The sequence below is a fragment of the Prenolepis imparis genome, unplaced genomic scaffold (assembly GCF_030444845.1).
Source record: "Prenolepis imparis isolate NDT839.2.m4 unplaced genomic scaffold, iyPreImpa1.0 SCAF_4, whole genome shotgun sequence".
Taxonomy (NCBI): Eukaryota; Metazoa; Arthropoda; class Insecta; order Hymenoptera; family Formicidae; genus Prenolepis; species Prenolepis imparis.
In genome coordinates this window covers 7,359,847-7,381,014 of record NW_028141162.1, presented here as the reverse complement: position 1 = coordinate 7,381,014, position 21,168 = coordinate 7,359,847, and the positions used below count along the sequence as shown (strand labels likewise).

The following is a 21,168-nucleotide window of genomic DNA, read 5'->3' as shown; positions in this document are numbered from 1 at the left end:
TATATATATAGTGCAAAATTTCTACTATAATTAGCATTCTACTTTTAATACAATTTCCTTCACATTTCGACCGTAATACGATAATTGCAAATCTGTACTTTACGATCGATCGACAGAGGTTTTCATAGTCTTTCCTGCTAACTCTTTAGGTAAATCAAGATTGCTGCGTATGAAAAGTGCATTTGTTTTGCTAATATTTTAAACAGCGACATAATATAGAACTTTATAACGTTTTCGATTTTGTATCTCATTGATTGTATTACAAAAAGATGTGTCGTCTTTGAGATTATTAGAATAGAAAAGATATTTTATCCAGATATGAAATACATTAATAAATTTAAAATATTATATTAATTTTTTCGCGAAAAATTATAAAATAAAGTATTTTACATCATGAGCTTTTCAAAAAAAGAGAAAGGAAGAAAAAGAAGAAATTGTTTGCAACAATCAGCAATTTTGCAATATCAGTAGGGATCGATTTGTTATATAATATACACAATTTCCTATAATATTGGTCCACAATCGAAGTATAAATTACGTTTATGAATACGTTGTTTCTTATTTATGAAGAAGCGTGTGAGAAAGAACATATTTTTGGGTTTATAAAAAAAAAATAAGACTCATTATAAAATACGAATGTATCTCAAGCGAAAAATGATTTATTAATTTGATTTCATTGTACATACAATGGTATCAAGTTAAACAAATACAAAATGCACAAATATTTAGATCTAAAATACATTATCTTTTTATCCTTTTTTATATCAATAGATTAATTTTGAGTAAAGAACTTACAGTATTTTTCAGTCAGATTAATCGCGTGCGCGCGCGAATAATACTATATGCGATATATTAAAAATACACGTATAAAAACGTTTCCTAATATGATTAATAATAAATACTTATTTATAACAATATAACAATATTTACGCAGGTTTATATTATTATATGTATATGTGGCAGAAGAATATATCTCCGTCCAACAAAAACCTATAGAGTTTTTGTTGATGAGTCATGATGGCCGCTGGATCGTTATGATCGGTTCAGCTGATCCAAAGACACCGTGGATCCTACACGCTGAAATTAATAATATTACTCATATTTTCACGCTGATACGTCGTTTGACATGCGACTCATATTCTAAATGTTTTGAGTTTGTCCGCATCCGGCGCGTATTACATTATCACATATTCACTTCCCAGAGTTTGAAATAGTTATCGATCACTTCCATAAACCATTCGCGTCTTTTTGGATCCTTGAAAGCTGGTGCTAATGTCCGCAATTGCAATTGCAGCAGCGCCTCGTCGCCCAACAGGCTGTTCAGTTGCTTAAGCAATGCTGTATCGCCGTGCAATTTCAGCAGGCTGGCGTAAGTGAAGATATAATATTGCACCCGAAGACGTTGCACGGCCCATGCTTCTACGCTACGATTGCCACTCGCCGATTGTATGGAGCCCATGTGCTCGGCGTACCAAGGCGAGAAGTAGTTACTCAGCTCGAGAGCCGACAGTTCTGCAACTCCTCGTGTTTTCAGCCGTTCCTTTATTCGCGAATATACTTGAGGAGTGTACACGAAAACCTGGAAAAAACATTCCGAGCATTTCGTCATGCGGCTTTCTCAAATGATGTCGAATTTATATGTATATTTAGGACAACAAGATACTTCCAGATTTCGGCCGTTTCCAATTAACGAAGATTAAAGATTGGATCTCTAGATTGCGGCATCGCGTGTATTTCAAGCAGAAAATTTCGTAATTTTACTTTTACTGACATTGACGCGATGATGTAAACTACTAGTGAGAATTAGGTTCGGTATAATAAGGCATTTCTGTGCTTTTTACGCCTAAATGGAAATAAAAATGCCGCGCGTCTCTTTCTCTTTCCGTTGCGCGAGAGAGCGTATGATAAATAAGGCTTGTTTCACTTTTATCTAACAGAGACTGCACCGAGACTGCATTCTTCTTACGGCGAACCGATTGCAACAGCGATCAACGAACCGCATAATTAAGAGGGATGCATCGATGCAAAGAGAATATCATGCTCGTTTTTATTATTATTTATTATTGTTACGTATATGTTGAACCGGTTAATCGCGATTTAAATATACCTGCATAATAATAGAGTGTGATTTTTTATTTTAAAGAAATATATTTTTCTAATATTTGTAAAAATATTTGTTAATCATACGCTTTTTCTTTTTTGTTCGAAGAGTTGTTCAATAAATCTAGATTGCGGAATCAATATGTTTTGAAAATTATTATATTGTTCGCGTAGACTCGAAAAAGAATAGAAGTTAGAATAAAAAGAGTTTCAATTTTTATCAATATATTCAACTCTGTTCATCTTAACTTTTCTGATCACTTTACCTGATAGAGCGAGTTTCCCGTGATGTAAGAAGCGATGTAGTGCGAACCGAAGTTCCTGATGAATCGCACAACACTCGCGGTGTCACCGACCGTGACGTTCTCCGTCTGCCGCAACACGGAATCATCGAGGACGAGAGTCTCGGCGGTGCCAGCGAGTCGTTGATTATCACGGAATCTAGCGACGCGCACTAGAACGTAACAGTGATCGCCCGTGATGAAGGACGAGTTTATACCGAGGTGCCTGGCTATTGCCGCCTTCGACCAGCTTCCAGTGAAGGCGCGCCACGGCCTCTCCAATCTTTCGAAAGTGAAGTCACGGAAGTATGCCTGTAGAAGCTGTCTGTATAAACACAAATACGTTTACATAAATAATAAAAATACACATAATTTGCTCCGTTCAAGAATATCATCCTGATAAACTAGATAGATCTCTTGATAAATATCTTCTTTCCATACCTTCTACTCAAAGAGAATAAACAGATAATAAATATTAAAAATAATTTTTATATCAAATTCATATTTAGCTATACAGATCACAAACAGATGCCATAAAAGTCTTAAAAATTAACTTTTAATTTTGAGAATTGAAAATTCCTCTTCTACCTTGTAAAAGGAGATCGAGAATATAATCACGTGCCTGATATTGTCGCAGAATTCCATGTGGAAGTCGCCATCAAAGACAGCGGCATTTATTTTTGTCTGTGCCTGACGCTGCTTGGATGTCAACGGCGTAGCATTCTTAAAGACATCGAGGGTAGGCTCGCGGAATATCCAAGTTTCAGTATCATTACGTGGTACCACTCGCATGCTGATACTCAGGTAGCCGTAACGACTGAAGACGTTTACGGCACCACCGAGCCGCGGTCGCTGCGACCTGGTGACGTGATGGCCGATCAGCAACGCGAGCGTCGACGCCAAGAGGAAGAGCCGCGTGCGTGACCACATCTCTGAACAAGGACTGCCTAGGTCAATGATACCTGAAACACAGATCGCGAATATAGATATGAAATTTAATTAAGTCATAAGTAAATAGCGAATAACGCGTGATATTTATCCTTTCATAAAATATTTAAAAATCTGACATTTCGACATTTTCAACGTAATGTTTCATATCTAAAGAGTGAGTCGATCCTACTGGCTGACCGTATCTTCATGAATGAATGAAAACATTTCTTATTCATAAGTGTCCACTTTCAATTCAGTATCATAGGTATATCAGAGAAATATTCTTTCATACCATTCAATCTTGCACCATGAAACAACGTTCGCATCTTGCAAACTCTGGGATACTGAGAAGCCTATCTTAGTTGCGAGGGGAAGCTGAGACTACCGGTCTCCGACCGCACGTGCATGTCTCGGAGCAAGAAATCGTTACCATGTTGCAGCGTGCTATCTTGCTATGTAGGTCTAGGTGCGCGTCGCCGAGGTGTTTGTACGAGCGAAGTCCGTGACCTTCATCCCCACTTGCCTTCGCCGGACGAACACCTTGGTCTACCTGATACCGGTGTTCCAAGTATCTGAATCATCTCATTCTCCCTTCTATCCTTCGCGCACATCAATGATTCGCTTCTTCTCGCCGATCAGAAAGGACAATGAACGCACATGAATTTTTTCCAGTCGACAATGAATAGGCGACCATCCAGTATCCGTTTCGCTTTATTGTGTTTCGAAACGGAAATGAATTACATTGACATTATACTGTGGACAACTATCATGAATATCCAAACCTTGACACGTCGGCGATCTTGAATTATGCTTTTAGAATGAATAATAAGTAAATAGAGAGCTCAAGACAGCTGTGTAATATACGTCTCGCGAATATCGAATAATGTTTATTATATTTAATATAGTGATGCACTGACGTATTTTATTTTTCATAGATAGAATTTGCATGATACTGCTTACTTCGCAATTTGAATTTGAATAGAGAATGTGTACACGAGTTTCATGAATGTAACATAGTGCCTCGAGGAATGTAAAAATGAGCTGATAATTATAATTACCAACAGCACAGCGAAACACTTCAAATTTTGCGAGATTGCACTTTTACGCGGCGAATTCTCGAATGCAATTTAGCACAATTTCGAACTTAAGAAAAATGGAACAATGTTACATTTTGATATACATATATATATATATATATATATATATAATTTTGTAATTATATTATATATATTTTATATACATAAAATTTATATTTCCATTATTATACATTTGATATAACAGATTTTTTATTATTTTTATATCATATATTATCTCTTTTTGTCTTAATAGCTATTTGATTGAGTAAGAGCAAGCTGTTTGAATAATGCATGAAGTATTAATATTTTGAAATATAATTGATAATTTAACAGTGTGTTATCGAGAAGATTCGATATATTACTATTAATAAGAATGCAATATGTTATAACTAGAGAAAGTTAAATTACATATCAAATAAAACATTATCAAATGAAAAACGACAATGAATAACGATTTCTTCCTGCACTTCTCATAGCAAATAATTAATTTTCGTGTCTCTTAATATTTTCATTCAATTGAGTATTTTCGCCCGTATATAACGTAATATACGAGATGCGTCAATGCGTGCTGATACATACAAATGCAGTCTGCGTTTTCAGTCGCCAGAATCGACGAAGGTCCAAAGTGCAAGCAAGTGAAAGTGAAATTAAATGGCATTCGAATGGACACTTCTTCCTCGTGGATACAAGCTTAAGAAAGAAACTCATAAAGTTATGCCGAACACGTGACATGCTTCCTCTTGCAGAAATCATTAAGATAGAATTAAAAGCAGATTGTACAAGAAAATAAACGCGGTACGATATCGATGTTCGATAGTGTACCATACGGTATACGAAGCGGAAAAGGAGAATGATGTGGTTCAATAGGAGCGTAACTTGCTTTGAAAATCTCATCAAGGGTGGGTCAGAGCTCGAGACGGTTAGAACTCTTGCTTTGCCCGCAGGGATACGCCGACACGCGCGGTAGTAATTAAGTTTTCTGTCGTTTAATCGAAGAGATGAAATTACTTGTTCCCGCAAAGGGAACGAATCTGATGGATTAGGTTTGGTAGGAGCAACAAAGCCACCTCTCAATCATTCCTTTCATTATCAAACAATTGGTTGATTTTTGAAGTACATTTTCCGACATTTTTCAAGCAGAAAAACACGCGATATTTCTCTATGATATATTTATAGATTATTTATTCGTGTGGTAAGAATTATTCAATCTTTCTGACAACGGGCTGCATTTATAGATGCCTATCTGTGAATAATGTTGCATTCGTAACGGACCGTGAAATGCGGCATATAGTAGATATATTAGATGATCGTGATAGAAATTAATTTAACGTTTAATGAAGCTTCGTGGGAGCGCATAATAATTAATTGACCATCGGTAATAATCAACGGAGACCGTGAAGTTAAATGACGTTTATCATGCGATTGCACAAGCACGTGCAATCGAACGCGTATTACATCGACATTTAACTGACATAACGAGTGCGCGATAGCTCGATTGAATCGGGCGGTTTTTATCTCTCAAACGACACGCGTACACGCCCCAATTCGTCTTCCTCGTTGTTACCAGGGATTGGAAGCGATTGCAATTTTGCACAATACCGTTCGGCAATTCGATTTAAATTAATCCTCATGGTCGGTGGATCGCATCGTATTTCTATTGCGTTCGTTCTATAGTTTGTCAAACTGCTTAATCGCATATTCAGGTAAACTTTGACATTCCTATACTCTCTTGTCTTCTTTGTCCCTGTGGCCTTTGAAGCCCATGAGAATATCATCGAACCGTTTAGCGTAGTAATGTTGTAATTATGTAACAAGTCTTAGGTGATTTTTATTTTTACATGAAAAATAAAAAAATAACTTTACGTGAGTAGTCCGAAATTAATTTTGTTTCATTAACTTTATAACAATATTAATGATATTGATATATAATGTGCGCTAAGCGCACACTATTTATGTATTTCAAATATTTTATTATTATAGCGTGTTACTACTTATTATTATATTATTATTTATATGTGTATATAAACGTTAAAAAGATTTAATATCATAATTCTTTCTAAAAAGTAACATTTTTTATTTAATTAAATGTATAAAATACTTGTCAGCTATTTTATTTTTGATTGTTCGTTATCAATCATAATACCGGTTTCATATAAGTAGCATTTTAAAAACTTTTTTAAAAACATTTTTTTACTTAAAAATATTTTTTGATGTAAATATATTATTAACAAGTCGACCAATTGTTTGCCACTTGACAGACAGAATTTATCATGAATATGCTTTCAAAATAGCAGAGAACAAGTTTCTACTGAGAAACATATATTTTTATATGAAATATAATAATATTTTATATATTATTGCCCGCTTAAGTTACACAAATTTTTCATATATCAACGCAGTGTGTGAAACTGAGTCACATACGAGTTATTTAGCGCACATATATTGTTCCATTACTCGAGTAACACGATGCCAATGTGGTGAATGTGAAGCTTATAATCGCTGTTGTACACGCTATTTCTGCAACAATAGACAAAGTTTCGTTTAGGTTTAAATAACTTCATGCCATCGGCACCAAACGAAACATACAAATCTAACTCATGTGCAATAGGAAGTTATTTATCAGTTTATCGCAAAAGGAAGATTGTGCCCTATATACCTAGATTCGAAGTTGCCAGCCGCGAACGAAAGTAATCATACATATTCATGAGATTACGAGAAAAATAACGAGACAAAGAATATGCCTCGAGTGTTTCGTTATGCTTGTCGATTATTGCACTAAAAACATTATTTTAAAAGTGATAAATCTTAAAATAATTTTTTTGACAAATTTTTTTTATATATATTTAATAAAATATTTTATAAATTTTATTTATGAATATGGCCTATTTCTTAATAATAAGCCATTTTGATGCAACATGTAGATGCAATTTTTATGTTACATATTATAATCTGCTAAAGCAATATCTTTTCTTGAAAATATTTTCTTAAATATTTATTATATTTTATATGTATTTTTTTTTATTAAAGACTTTTGTGATACTATATAGAGAGATTTTAGAAATTGTGCATATCAATTCTAAATTTTCAAACAACAAACTTGGATAATATGTCATTCAGCGACCTTAAAAAAAAGTCTACAACAATAACGAAATATTAGGAATAGCTAAGTTACCAAATTAGTAAAGCGGAAGGAATGAGTTCCGCTTTCGCCGTTGCTTTCGAGCATGTGAGAGTGGTTTATCAACATGATTAGAACTTGAAGTGAATTTCCTACGTGATAAATTACTTTCAATTTAAACTACTTTCAGTTCAAAATAATTTTACCTAATGAATTAAAATAAATAAAATTGAACGATAGTTATAAATTATAACATTAGGTATTTTTCAAAGATCACGGCGATTGTTTATTCCACATTTATGTCACATAAAATTTCAAAGTAAAAAATACTTTTGCAGTGATAAATATTTATTGTGAGTGTAGAAAATAGAAAATTACATAAAATTTACTTTACGTTAAATATTATTTCATCGTAAATCAGTGTTTTTGTACAACCAATTGCTCTATCGAATAATAGATAACATTGTGTAATATATATGAATGATATCATGTGAACTGAAATTTCTATTTATATTATATATAAAAAAAATTAATATAATATAATAAAATAATAAATAATATAATAAAATATAATAAAATAAATTAAAGATCATATTAATATAATAATCAAAATACAATTTAGATTAAATAAATAAAATATTAAAACATATTCGCTCGCAATACAATAATCTCAGAAAATTATAAAATTTAAAGAGACTTAAAGAATACATTATGAGAATCATAATAAAATATACGAAAGATTTGTTATTTATTGATAGATGAAAAGTTGACGTTATCCGTGATCTATTGAATAATTTTTTAATTGTAAAGAAGTTTATGCAGCAAAAATTATTTTCTCCGATGCTAAACGTTTAGGTGTATATATGTACGTTTCTATAATCATCGTATATCGCAGTGATATATTCACATCATTGACAAGACCAAGAGAGCTTCGCAGTAACAGACAAACGTCGCATTTATTATTGCAAACGAGAAAGATAAATCTAATCATAATATATAACGATGAGGTTATATAGATTTCACGAGAAATAAGAAACTATATGTGTAAAATTTTCTAACTGCGGTACCTTTTCGAGAAATCGATAAAACTCAAGATGCAGACTGAAGAACACGAAGTCGATAAGGAATTGAAAACGGTCTTAGTTTCTTATTAGCATATTACTACCATTACATTCACGATGAATTGCTGCGACAAGAAAAATCTTGGTCGGAGGATAATAATTGAGCATACGGTCGGCTGCTATTCGCTTGTCGCGGTGATATACATCAGTGCAGAAGTCAATGGGGAAGAATTATTTAAGTAGCCTTGCGGTGCGTAACTTGAAAGGGGCACGTTACGTCGTTCTATTAAACGCAGGAAACGCGATCACGGAGCCTCGAATGGTACACAAGGAACCGCTTTGAATCTAATTGAAGTAAACCGACACAAACAGACTAACTAGAGGCGATTAACGTGGCGACAGAAAATTTCGATGCGATCGAACACAACGGTGGAAAGCATCGTCGAGCAAAGAAATTGATTGCGAAATTTAAGATCTGAATTTCATTTCGCCCTGCTATTATGGTAAAAACTACGAGCACTGGAAAACTTTAGATGCATTGAAGTAAATATGTCTCTACTCGCTTGTTAGCAGTTCTATACCATTTTGAGAAGCAGAGACAATATTTTAAATTTAAAATACTGACGAGATCAAAATATACGATTGCAAAGTACATGCGAAAAGAACGACATTATTTGCTAAATAAATCAGAAAACTTCTCGTTTTAATTGCAGTTTTGATTTGCAGTTTCTTATGCACATTGCTTATAAAATGATTGATATATTTAACCACTAAACGTATTTGACTAATAGCCGAAAATTATTTACTATAAAATATGCACACAATTTTATTATGCAAAAGTTAAACTATACTCAGTTGATTTTATTTATATACAGGGTGTTACAAAAGCATCGGATTTGCTTAGCACCATGCGATAGAGAATGGAAATCTAAGAAGATTTTTCCTCAATGAAAATGTCAAGGCATCAATAATTTTCAAGTTATAAGTGATTGAAAATGAAGGGCTTTTCGCAAAATAAACTTTATGGAATTAAAAGATTAACAAAACTGCATTCTTCAGTTAATTTCAGGTCGAGTTTAATTTAATAGAATTTTAATTTAAGGCTTAGTTACTAAGATATATGATGGCAAAAATTGGGAACTTGCAAAAAATGATGACCTCCCTCGACATTTTCGTTGAGGAAAAATCTTCTTAGATTTTCATTCTCTATCGCATGGTGCTAAGCAAATCCGATGCTTTTGTAACACCCTGTATAACAAAATTTATATAATTCAAGCTGCATTATCATACATGTGTGCATAGATTGCATAGATCATGAAAGACTGCGTGTATTGACATTATACACATGTACTCAGATATTTCGTAGTAGCCCGGCTGTTTCTTATCCACACGATATTTCGGCAAGCAGTCACGTCGTTGTCGCTGACTCCGTTAAGCATTATCATTTACTTTACATGAATACGTGACTCAAGAATTTAAAAACATATTATGGTTAATAATCCGTTACACACACACACACATGAGATGATTGCGACAAATTTAAATTATCGCGCTTAACTTCCATGCACATTCATCGTTAATTGCTTATTAATATAAAAAAAAATTTATTTCCAATCTCTTTTTGCACAATGTTTAACTATTAATTTTAACTGTACTTGTGCATTTTTTTTGCACGTTGATAAAATATTGAAAATTTATGAACAAATGTACATGTATAAATCACATATTGAAATAATTACATATAAAGCAGGAAAAATTAGAAAAAGATTTTTTATTGAAAAAATCTAGGAAAAGAAAACGCAGACAACATAACCTACCGGATCATACAAGTTTATTTAATTTCCGTTGATTGGCTTTCCCCTCTATATCGCAAAGGCCCTTCCTATTACGCTAATTGTTATAGGTCACTGACTATATGCTTGCTACAAGATACTAGAAGATAACTCCACTTTCCAATATTGCTATTTCAAACAACTGTACATTTGTTGTAATCGTATATTTGTTGCACTATATTTCTTTATCTAATTAAATTTTTTTTGTATAATTGCATTTTTTATTTTTGGATTGTTGTACAGAAATTGAGATTGAGAGTAAATCAAAAAATTTTTTACGATTTTTGAACTACTGATTATGCTTTCATTAACACGTGATATAATCGATATTTAATATAACGATATTTGCATATGATATTTATGCATGAATATGTCGTAATCCGCAGCTTGCAGAATCTTTTATCAAGTAACGTAAGTGTATTTTTTTAGATTGTAAAATTTTACCATGTTTGTGAAATGCAACTTCAATTTATTAGATGTATAATTCTTCGTTGCTGCGTGATATCGATAAATATCCTCGCAGTCAACGAAAACAATTTAATCGACGCGACTAATTTCGCAATTTATAATTCACTTGGATGCAGATAATGTATGTGTATAATATAGATATTTCTGCGAATGAGAGATTTAATCAAACCGCGTTTTCGATTATTAAATGTCCAGAAAAAAATATTACCAGGATATAGGTAAACTCTGTAAGTGCTATAAATCTTTGATGTTATTTTACATATACAATCACATTTTAATTTACACATATCGACATTATCTTGCATACGGTCATTAAATACAACGTGATAAAAACAATTACTGCGAGTGTAATGCTTAATTATACTGACAATGAGTAATGTGCCAAGTCGGAAATTTCGATAATTATTGTTTTGGCCACATGATAGTGACTAGCCATTCGTGTAATGTAAATATGTAAATTGGCTTAGCGTGCTATCTCTGTTTAACAGGATATCACAATTAGCGATGACATTTGAATCCATCGAAAATAATAATCATTGTCTGATTCTGGTGTTTTTTCATAATTAAACAGTAGTGCAACAGTAGCCGAAAATTCGCTTTGTATTAGCAATGCTGGATATATCTTGCTGCTGTCTTACTATCATCGTATCATCAATATATGTATTACGCAATATGATCGTCTGACTCGCGGATGTACTCAATTACACGGTCAACGACAGTCTGACTTTTAACGCAAGTGCGTTAGCCTTCTTTTTACACAAAACCAATTCTGTGTGCGTCGGGATCGAGGTCATTCACTCGACTGACGCACGAATGTAAATTAATCTCGTTGTCTCATATTTGTAGTTCTGCAAGGCAAAAATGTTGATCTTTAAAAAAGAGTATTAACAGATACAATGAAACCTGTTTCGCGAAATATTAATATTACTATCCTCGTTTTAAAATATGATTTAATCAAAATTTCTTCACGAGAAACGTCGTGATTTGAATAAAATTTCTTATGGCTAGTTTGGTCGATTGATTTCACAACTTCGCTATTTATTGACTAGTGACTGATATTAATATTAATTTGGGAATTTAATAATCAAAATTTGTTTCTTTTTCTAACATTATTAAATATTATTCTTAAGATCTTTGTGTAATTATGAATCAAGTGTGAACACCGTGGTGAATATGATAGAGTAAATATGATAGATAGGGTTAAATAGAGTATAAAAAAGAATATTTTAATTACATTTTAAATTCTGTAAACGTTTTGGCCACTCAAATTCTTATTCCATCGAAATTATTCATGAGATACAAAAGTGATCGATGTTTTAATTCTCAGAAAGATTTGCATGCACAAAACATCATGTGGTTAAAGAATTTGGTCACGTCAAGGCTTCTTTCTAACTTGCACTTTTTTGTTTCGGCAAAAAGCCAGAACAGGTAAAACCAGATTTTTATAAAATTGCACGATTGAAGGTTGTTATTTCTCACCGCGAGATGTTATTACCCTTTCGGATACATGAAAAAGTCTTTCTTTTATATCCGCGAGATTCCTCCTGACATTTGCATAGGTATGTTAAATGTACTGGCGGGTTGCAGATGAGATACTAATTGTAAGAGCATTGCGTTCCCGTGGACTTTCATATCTGACCATATTTTATATATAAATATATATATATATATACATATATACATACATATATATAATATATGAAATACCATTATGCAGAAGATGTACGCTAATTTGAGATAATAATAATCTTGTTTAATTGATTAATTTAATTAGTTTTTTCATAAAAAAAACTTTTAAATGCAATATTTGAGTATATAACGAGTGCATAACGACTGAGCTTTTGTAATACATAAATCGAATTTGTCGACAACTTAAACAAAGACGTATCTTACATCAAGATAATATCGATTGAAATCTACAAATAAAACTTTCAAATCACGCAATATTTCAATTAAAAATGATTTGTATATTTAAATTATACATACTTCTAATGTAAGTCGACACACATTATTCGCACTATTATTATCTCTCTATCTGTTGTTGCAAAACAACTCGTTTTTTATCGCCCCATTTTTATCACCAAACTAAAGCATTACATTTTCTTACGTTTGCGCATGCATTTCCACGAATAAATTTATATTCCCTTCTTCGCAAGATAATTTTTTACCTTTCCTCATTACACTAATATAAATAACAATAATTTCAAACTTATATATTAATCACAATGTTACTCGAATGTATTATAAATATTTCAGAATTTATATTTGTTATTTTTAAATCTCTATTTGAATTTTCTTTTATGTGTGTTTCAATTTTTTTCAATTTTGCCCTTACATTCTTTTTCCTTAATTATACCATATTTTACACGCGTGTCGCTCATTAAAAATTTTTATTATTAAATAATATATCGTCTACAAGATATTATAACTAATTACAAAAATGCTTTTCTAAGAATTCCTTTCATCTATTATTATCCCAAGAAAAGAGAATATCACGAGTTTACACCGCGCCAACGAATCATATACCTTACATAGAGTTTCCCGTGACATTTATGTCAGAAGCGGTGACTGCATCTTCACGTTGCAATGTTCTACCAACCGGCGGAATGCGTCTTCTCAAGCAGTGATTCTGATTGCGACATAAAATCAGAAGGTAACTAAAGGACCCTACGCAATATAGAAAATTATTCGCGAGGATGTCATCGATAATCACTTTCTATCAAGTATGAATAGGTTGATTGTGAATAATGTTTAATTCTTTAAAAAAAATTTATTTATATAAATTAAAGACATCCACTCATAGTTATACACAAATGCAACAAAATGCATCTATGTTTAATTATAGATTTAATTATCTGATTAACATAGTTCATGAGTTACTGAAAAAAAGTCTCTGGATCCATCTCTTATCATTTCCATAGATTTATCATATTGCCAGAGCACAAAATACATAGATTTCTTCTTTAACATTACTAGAGGACAAGAATATCTTTAAGACATTAACCTCAAGTCACGAGATACAATTATGCTGCTTGATTCGCCTAGAACGTGAACGCTGACGATACAGAATATGAAACATTTGGGCATGAGTCAGTGTTTTCGATGAAGCAAGTTCTAGAATTTCGCTTAAATCGAATTCTCTGTTGTTTATCGTTCAAGAAATGCCGTGTTTTGACATTCGCGTTTTAATATAAAATATATTAAATTCAATGTACAATAATGATATAAAATCACAAATTTGACGGAAACAAAGAGTCGTACTTTTTGAAAATATATTTCATATACATATCGATTTAATTTTTATAAAAATTATAAACTGTTCATCCAAGGCATCATGTTAAAAAAATTAATTATAATATTACTTATAGGTTGTAAAGGTAATGTCTAATTAATACAATCGCCCGCGATGCAAATCGTCACAAATATCAAAGTCAATGCTCGCTCAAAGTCAATTAGCTCGATTTATGCTTTCTCTTCATAGGATTCTATGGTACTCTATAGCTGCGCGCGACACAATGACGTAGGTAAATCCTTTTAAAAGTGAATGGCCCGAATTTCAATACCAGAAACTGTTCCATACGATATTTTTAGATCAATCTCTCCGTTAGTATTGCAATAAGTGAGCTTAGTAATCGCTCTTTCACCGCAAATATAAACGTTATAAGTATGATTATATCGTATTCATTAATATTTCATTATCTCGACTTTAGTCAGTCAGTGGCAGGAAAAGTATAATGTGCATACGATCGCATGTCACTTCAACATCGTGACAATTCACGCGTTATCCCTTCTTTATATTATCTTCATAATTAATGAAAAAGATCTGCCATTTGCGCAACTTGATTCGCGATTTCCTAATGATAGATACCTGGTAGCGTATTTACCTCGATAAGTGTTAATCGTTTTGCGTTTCCTGTGCAGCGACATATGTCGGCGCATGTCTTTAACATTAATGGCTTTAACAGCAAAATAACTTATAACTGACGCCATACAAAGGTGGATGATAATATTTATGCCCAGCGGGCCTGAAAATTAATAATATTTTATTCCCCTCAGACTTTTTCATACTTGAGATAATGTCACATTATACATATATTACATACACATATACAGTATAGTTTCAATATAGATTTACTTCTGACGCGCTCTATCGCAAAATCATTTTTCATTCTTTGACAAGGCTTCTTTTAATATTTTAATCAGAAATTGTATATCCATGCGAAACGCTCGCGTGCCGAATAATTAAAATAATGATAAAGTCGGGACAGACGAAGGCGAGCTGCGCGTTAAGGTCAGTAAATAAGTGTAATCTACGAATAATCTGCTTCAATAACTTGAAAGTTTACGGCAGGTATTCTGATTGCGAACCCTTGTAACACACTCGGTAATATTATTATTATTAAGCGTTGTTCCTGGTGAAAAATATAGGTAACTGGCATAAGGACGGTCACTCGCGCGTTCGCGCACGTGTGTTACGATACAACCGCGAGTCTGACGGTTGCTTTTTATTCCGGATGTTTTGCTGGCGTGATATCGCGTGCTTGGCCTCGGTAGAGTGTGAAAGTGCGTGCATGATACGGGTAATAAACCAAGTAGTGAAAACCAACGAGTAACTCTAAATGGCATAGTCGGTCGCGCGCTTTGTGTCCGTGCAAAATTCACTCCTCGCACCTGCGAGATGATCGATTAAGCCTATGAGTAACAAGGTTGTTTCTAATAATCGTATATATAATGACTCTTAGCAAGCTGACTCAGTCTCGTCATTCGATACTTTATTGAGACTAATGCCAAAGACTGATTTGAGAGTTTTGAATGTTAAATTTATTAAAAACAGCGCTTAAAAAACTAATCAAAAATAATTTTAGATTAACAAAAAAAAAAGAGTAAAGATCATGATCAATGGCAATCGTTTTTCTCTCTCACTTTTCCACCGGTTTAAATCTGATAAATAACTGAAATGTTACCGTACTTTTAACGTGGAGTGAAGGCTATTATTGACGGTGATTATAACAGTGATTATGTGATTGCGCGATCGTATGTACATACATGTGAACAAACACTATTGACGAAATTCTCGCGCGAATAGTAAGATACATTCTAATATTAGATCTGCGTAATTTCAATAATAATGTGTATAATCGTAACGAACAATACAAGAATAACGAATAAAAAACAGTCAATGCGAAATATAGAAAGGCAAGTTTAAATAATACCTCACCGTTAGCTATCCCATCGTTAATCTGATCTAGATTATATTTTTTACGTTATTATCAGTGGACTATATCGAAAGATTGTAAGTGCATAATAAATTTGCAATATAATTGCGAATATATTAGCTATTAACTTAGCATTATTAAAAATATGGGAGCTATTAAGAGATAAAAATTTCAAAATTTTTTTATTTTTCAATAATTTGTTAAATTGACATATTCATTATTCATTTCATTCCGCAATATATCTTTTTATCATAAAAATGGACAAAGACGTATGACATTACTTATGTTAAAAAATAATTAAAGTAATATTACTGTCTTTTTTTCATAATTTAGTAATAATTCATGTACTTTTTATTAACGACATTCTTACGTCTGAAGGTTCTCATCAAGGACTCGGCGGAGCTGTTGTTAATTAACTGTAATCAGGTGAGCAGCATCAATACCATGACCTAAATCCTAAATATTTCTTAACACTTATATATAATGAAAAGAAGATCAGATTTCTATTGTTTCAAAGATTATTGAAAATATTTAAATAATTGGGATTTATCAAATCTAAAAGATTCTATATAAAACACGTTAATTACATTATATTTTTATCATACGTTATTTTAATAAATGTTTTAATAAGATTAATCAAATTAAAAATAAAAATAGATGCAGAATGATAATAACGTAAAAAAATAACGCAAAAGTATATTTAAAGATATTTATATTTTCTAATAAATAAAATATATCGAAAACACATAATATACTATTATACCTTTTTTTAATTTTAATTATGCAAACTATGATTTACAAGTACGTTATCTATGATAATCTACATATTAATTTTCTTGTCCGCGTTTGCAATTATATGTGATGGAAAGTTGATCGAAAATCATTTCGTGATTATGCATGTACGGAACATCAGTCGAAATCTGACGAAATTATCGCGGAATGAATCTTGATGATATAACTGAACTTGTGATTCAATGATATCAGCGATCAGCTCATTTATCAAGAGCAATCATTTGAAGATATTCTTATTGAATTTACGTAATAAAACGGAGAACTAATCGCATAGCAAATCAACTGTTAACATGCAATTCACTCCTTGACGTTTACTGTACTCGAGCAAATGAACCATTCGCTTCGGCATCATCGAAAGTAGTTCAGTAACTTCTGAAGCGAATCCAGTGCAACAAATCAATCTTTTTCATATACTTTTTTCATATCACTATGTAGATTACCGATTGCAACACGAGTCAAAAACATAAAGAGTTGAAAGTGATTATTGTGTAATGCTCAGAGCATATTGACATAAATATAATGTTTTTATATTAAATTATAATAATATAAAATTATTTTCATTTATCTGTCATGGAAATCATGTTAACGCAAGCACTGCATTTAACATTGAATGTGCGATGAATATATGAGCAAAAATGCCATATCATGATAGTTCACGTAATGTTGCTTTTTCAAGAAGCTGCTGTTAAATCATAAGCAATTAATCATGCGCATCGATGCGTAAGTAACACAAATTCTGCTTTGGGTATTCATTTAAATATGGTCACGTATATCGTATCGCAAATCGGAACGCGAGCATTCACGCATGTGTTTAGCATATGCAACTGCGCTGAACGAGATAAGGGGGATATCCCTTCGTCGTAATTGATCGCAATAAAAATCTACGACGCGAAGCTTTTTGCGCGAGTTTATAAATAAATCGCTTAGTAATCCTGTCTGGATCGTTTTATTAGTCTGACGCATAAATATGTGCGTGTGAGAGCGGGCTGTAACAGCAACCGTACTGCTTTCACGTGAAGGTTGTCTTCGTAATTGGACGAAGACGCGCTAATCTGCCCTTGATTTCTATCGATACTCGAAACATCGTTCTTTCGAAGTTTTTCAAAACGAGTCTGATGAATCTATTGCAACTATCGATCGTAATTAATATGATACACGCTACTTTGAGATTGTTTGATAAACTCGATGACAAGTACTCGACAATTTGACCGAAGGTTAATGTTTTCATAGTGCGAGGATGTAACGCATTAAAATTCTTTTGAGATATCGAAGCAGATCACGCGGATGACTATGAACAAACTTCTTCGAACATCCTAAGTACAATGAGTCCAAGGCTGCTATGCCGTAATCCAACTTTCTGTCGAGACTACCTGTCCTCTTCGTCTGACACTGATTGCTAAATATTCCGCGCTTTATTTCTAACATAGCGTACTTCACGATAAAAGCGTGATACGATTTTTTAAGCACGCTTTTATTAATGCAATAATATTACGTATAAAACTATAGAAAATAAAAATCTATGCATTGATATTATTTTATCCAAATCTATCATAATAAAAATGAATATAATACAAATTACAGAAACAATTATGAAATAAACATTGCACAATATCTATTCGTTTACCGAAAAAAAATTTTTATTGTCTCTAATTTGCATGTTTTACATTAATTATATACGATGTCTGATTAAATATGTTTTTTGTTCAGAAGAATCATCATTAAATCTTAAGCGAGAAAATATAGCCTTTGTCGACCTAAATTTAAATGCGACACTTATTACACAGTAGTGCAAATAAATAGACAGTCTGAAAATTATAATTTACTACATTGTGAGACTTCCCCTCACATTGCATCGTATTCAATTTATCTTTGTTAAATCCCCGCGTTAATTGCAAAGCAGAAAATCATAACATAGCTAAGTATAATCATTCAAGTCGGATAGTCTGTATTTTTAATATTTCATAAACTTCTTTCTCTATTTAATTATATATCATTATAACTATTTAATTATATCATTTGTACTTTTATTTTTTATATCACATTAATATATTTTTATATATTTCATGTATATTATAAAAAATATATATGTATGTATATATGTATATCGTATAAATTGCATTAAGTTTTAGTGATTTGCGATTGCATAATTACAAATATACGAACGAGCTGCTCACCGACCGATGAAACAAACGGAGCGGATTAAATTGCGGATTAGTACAAATAATCCGGATAGAATTTCGATCAATTTCGGAATACCATATGAGCGTTTGAATGAACGCGATGTTAAATAACACGTTGAATATGTTGATATGCAATGTCGGAGCAACGAGTTCACACGCATACATGCAGATATTTATTATATCAACGATAAGTTCTGTTCCTGAAAGGAAACCTACTTTGCGATACCGGTCCACGGCAAATCGGTTCTACCTGTTAGTCGGCGACTGATGGTGGTTTATGTCAAATTCAAGATATTCTATCGACGAAATATTGTAAGAAATATTTATCCAAATTACTATATCTTTTTTTGCGTGAATTGTTTAACCAATATTGTAAAATTCAGTTTCTTTTTATCAATACGTATTGTTTCACTTATATATCAATTAAAAAATTTAAAACATATTTATAAAAATTTGCAGATTTTTTATATTTTTATATATATACAAAATTTATTAGAAAGACTTAAAATAAAAAATTGTAATTAATAAACTTAACTTATTTACTTCGACTAGAAATTTAAAAGTTTCGTATAGATACAATTAGAGTGAAAACGTTTTGGAATTCAGAGCCAAGACGTGAGTGAAAAATAAAAGTTGATTTGGCTATGGGATATGAAGCATTCTTATTCACATAAAGATTACTTATTTCGTGATAATTTCTCTATGAAGATAGCAACAATATTATTGAAAATTATAGAAAATTAAAAATATCTCATCACAATATATAAAAAAAGGATTAATTATACTATAATTATAATTTTATATATTTGATTAATTAATTTTTTTGAGAATAAGTTGTAATGGGCCAATTGAGAGCCAAATAATTTTTTTTATTCTCAACGCAAAAAAATATATGTACTTGTTATTGCAACTAATTTTATTGATTAATAAAGCCAATGAATTTACACTATAAATAAAAATTGTGATTTTACAAACATGTGTTTCTCATTTTATAATCTTAGCGATTATATAAATCGTGATTAATCAGAATCTTACCTAAGCACTTTAAGATTTCCCCATCTTCGTTACTTCAATTTGTTTATCAGGAACTTTGCAGCAGTCAAGTGTCATACAGTATAATTTGAAATGCCAATGATCATCATTACTGGCTCTTCAAGCAGCTAGTCGTATCTGCAAGTCGAATGAATGGCTTCTCCCTATGATCACTGTTGATTTGACACTCGTAAACATCAATTGACAAAAACATCATCGAATTTTCGAAAACAACCCCGTAATACAATCCCGATCGTTCTACATATAATCGATTTTAGATCCGATTAACATATTATGTTACTCACACAATCTATCATCACGTACGATAGTACACCGATCGATCTATGCCGGGATGAAATCTCGTCGGCGATCTTTCGCGGCTGCATCCATCTCTCGACCTGTCGGCTCTCGGTCGATCGATAACACGAACCGGGCATCCAGCGTTTTCGTTCCCCCTCACTCTCCCCGATTTTTATACTTCTTTTTCTCTTTTTTTCCTCGCGGGGGACAGATGCCAAAAATTTACACGCGGCGACGCGCTAGATCGCGGATTGGAGTCGATCGATCGATCGAATCAACGAATAACGAAACCACTGCGTTCGTCCTCAGCTTCGTGCGAGTTTGTATGCGTGCCCCATTGAAGGGGGTTTTCCCGGTCGAACGAGGTATAGGAGGACACTTTGGCGATCTCGTCGATCCGATCGATCGATCTCGAGTGCGATCGACACGGTGTTCTACTCGGGGGTCTTTCTCGCGCTGGGCCCCTCGATCTGACCGTGGGCACCGAACGTCTGCGACTGCGGCTGAAATCTCGAATCTATTCGCGGCAAGCGAGTAAGGGAGCGAGCGAGCGCCCGCGAGAGAGCGCACGGCGTGTGCAAGCGTGGCTTAATGCACTATATAGACACACACGTGTTATATGCGTGTGCGTGCACCAAATGTGTGCACACGTGAGTAATCAACGATAGTAGGGAGCGCGTTTTATTTCGCTGTGGGTGGTAGACCAGAAGGATCTCGCTTTCCTGCGGATCTCGCAGACTCCAGGAAATCGTTTGATCATCTCTCCAAATTTGACTAATAAT

General features: G+C 32.8%; 1 protein-coding gene across 3 annotated transcripts; it reads right to left on the bottom strand.

Moving 5' to 3' along the window:
- Nucleotides 1-639: 639 nt before the first annotated feature.
- Tsl (membrane-attack complex domain containing protein torso-like) lies at nucleotides 640-20,896 on the bottom strand. Of its 3 annotated transcripts, none has more exons than XM_083035697.1 (5): nucleotides 20,392-20,896; nucleotides 20,090-20,259; nucleotides 3,000-3,343; nucleotides 2,367-2,702; nucleotides 640-1,579 (listed from the first exon to the last, which is right to left on the bottom strand). In XM_083035697.1, exons 3-5 carry the CDS (start codon nucleotides 3,309-3,311, stop codon nucleotides 1,184-1,186), a joined length of 1,044 nt encoding a protein of 347 aa, XP_082891823.1. In that variant the 5' UTR covers nucleotides 3,312-3,343; nucleotides 20,090-20,259; nucleotides 20,392-20,896; the 3' UTR covers nucleotides 640-1,183. The 3 variants fall into 3 exon arrangements, with proteins under 3 accessions (XP_082891823.1, XP_082891824.1, XP_082891822.1); XM_083035698.1 differs by having other exon boundaries at nucleotides 20,090-20,250; XM_083035696.1 differs by lacking the exons at nucleotides 20,090-20,259; nucleotides 20,392-20,896 and adding an exon at nucleotides 3,604-4,123.
- Between the last annotated feature and the right edge of the window lie 272 nt (nucleotides 20,897-21,168).

Coding starts and splice junctions, on each gene's coding strand:
- Tsl (XM_083035696.1), bottom strand. CDS start 3,637: ATGCGAACGTTGTTTCATGGTGCAAGATTGAATG. Junction 3,344..3,603: donor TCATGGTGCAAGATTGAATG/GTATGAAAGAAT, acceptor TCTGTGTTTCAG/GTATCATTGACCTAGGCAGT. Junction 2,703..2,999: donor TCTGCGACAATATCAGGCAC/GTGATTATATTC, acceptor TTATACAGACAG/CTTCTACAGGCATACTTCCG.